At 43.0% G+C, this 996-nt stretch overlaps 1 protein-coding gene across 1 annotated transcript in view; it reads left to right on the top strand.

Moving 5' to 3' along the window:
- The window catches only part of ddx47 (DEAD (Asp-Glu-Ala-Asp) box polypeptide 47), a gene marked incomplete at its 5' end in the record, with an annotated part of 12,170 nt that overhangs the window by 2,723 nt on the left and 8,451 nt on the right, over positions 1 to 996 (top strand). The window contains one exon of the mRNA XM_016503450.1: positions 142 to 330. Coding sequence (XP_016358936.1) covers positions 142 to 330 — 189 coding nt within the window. The remainder of the gene's footprint in view (positions 1 to 141; positions 331 to 996) is intronic.

The raw sequence follows: 996 nt of genomic DNA, 5'->3' as shown, positions 1-996 counted from the left end.
GTGTGTGTGTGTGTGTGTGTGTGTGTGTGTGTGTGTGTTTGTTGTGTTAATCTGTGTGTGTGTTTTAGTTTGTGATGTGATCAGTCTGGCGGAGTTGAGTAAGTGTGTGTGTGTGTTAATGTCTCTCTCTCTCTGTCTCAGGGCGTGACGTGATCGGTCTGGCGGAGACGGGCTCAGGGAAGACGGGAGCGTTTGCTCTTCCTATCCTGCAGTGTCTGCTGGCGTCTGCGCAGAGGCTGCACTCTCTCATCCTGACTCCCACCAGAGAGCTGGCCTTCCAGATCGCAGAGCAGTTCGACGCGCTGGGCTCCAGCATCGGTGTCAAGACCGGTGACTATCACTCACTCACACACACACTCACTCACACACACACGCAGTGGCTCAGGAGATGAGTCTTTGAGTTTGTATAAACATCAACAAGCTGAAAAATAAAACCAAAGTTTTTTTGTTTTTTTTTGATAATGTAATCTTGTTCAAATTGATTTCATAAAATTGGTATCGAAAAAAGTATCGTTCAGGAACCGGTATCGAAGTCAAGGTATCGGTATCGAACATTTTTGAACGATACCCAGCCCTAGTCATTATACAAATTTATGTCCTCATTTGTCACAAAAACTCACACTCACACTCTCTCACACACACACTCACACACACTCACACACTCACTGTGGATCATTCAGCTAACAATACAGTATCAAGGGGATATAAACTTTTGAACGGGGTCATTTTTCTTTTAAAAACTATTATTTTCTCTTGTGGACTATATGTAAACATCTTTTATGTGAAATATCTTATTCAAGCCAGTACTTAAAGGGTTAGTTCACCCAAAAATGAAAATTAGCCGTTGTTTTACTCACCCTCGAGGCATCCTAGGTGTATATGACTTTCTTCTTTCAGACGAATCCAGGCAGAGTTATATAATAAATTGTCCTGGCTATTCCAAACTCTATCATTGCAGTCAGCGGGTGTTGCAGTTGAACAGTCCACAAGTCGTCA

The sequence above is a fragment of the Sinocyclocheilus anshuiensis genome, unplaced genomic scaffold, assembly GCF_001515605.1.
Source record: "Sinocyclocheilus anshuiensis isolate Anshui unplaced genomic scaffold, SAMN03320099.WGS_v1.1 scaffold3291, whole genome shotgun sequence".
In the NCBI taxonomy this organism is placed as follows: domain Eukaryota; kingdom Metazoa; phylum Chordata; class Actinopteri; order Cypriniformes; family Cyprinidae; genus Sinocyclocheilus; species Sinocyclocheilus anshuiensis.
Note: the sequence above shows the minus strand (reverse complement) of the source record. Positions and strands in the feature narration are given on the sequence as shown.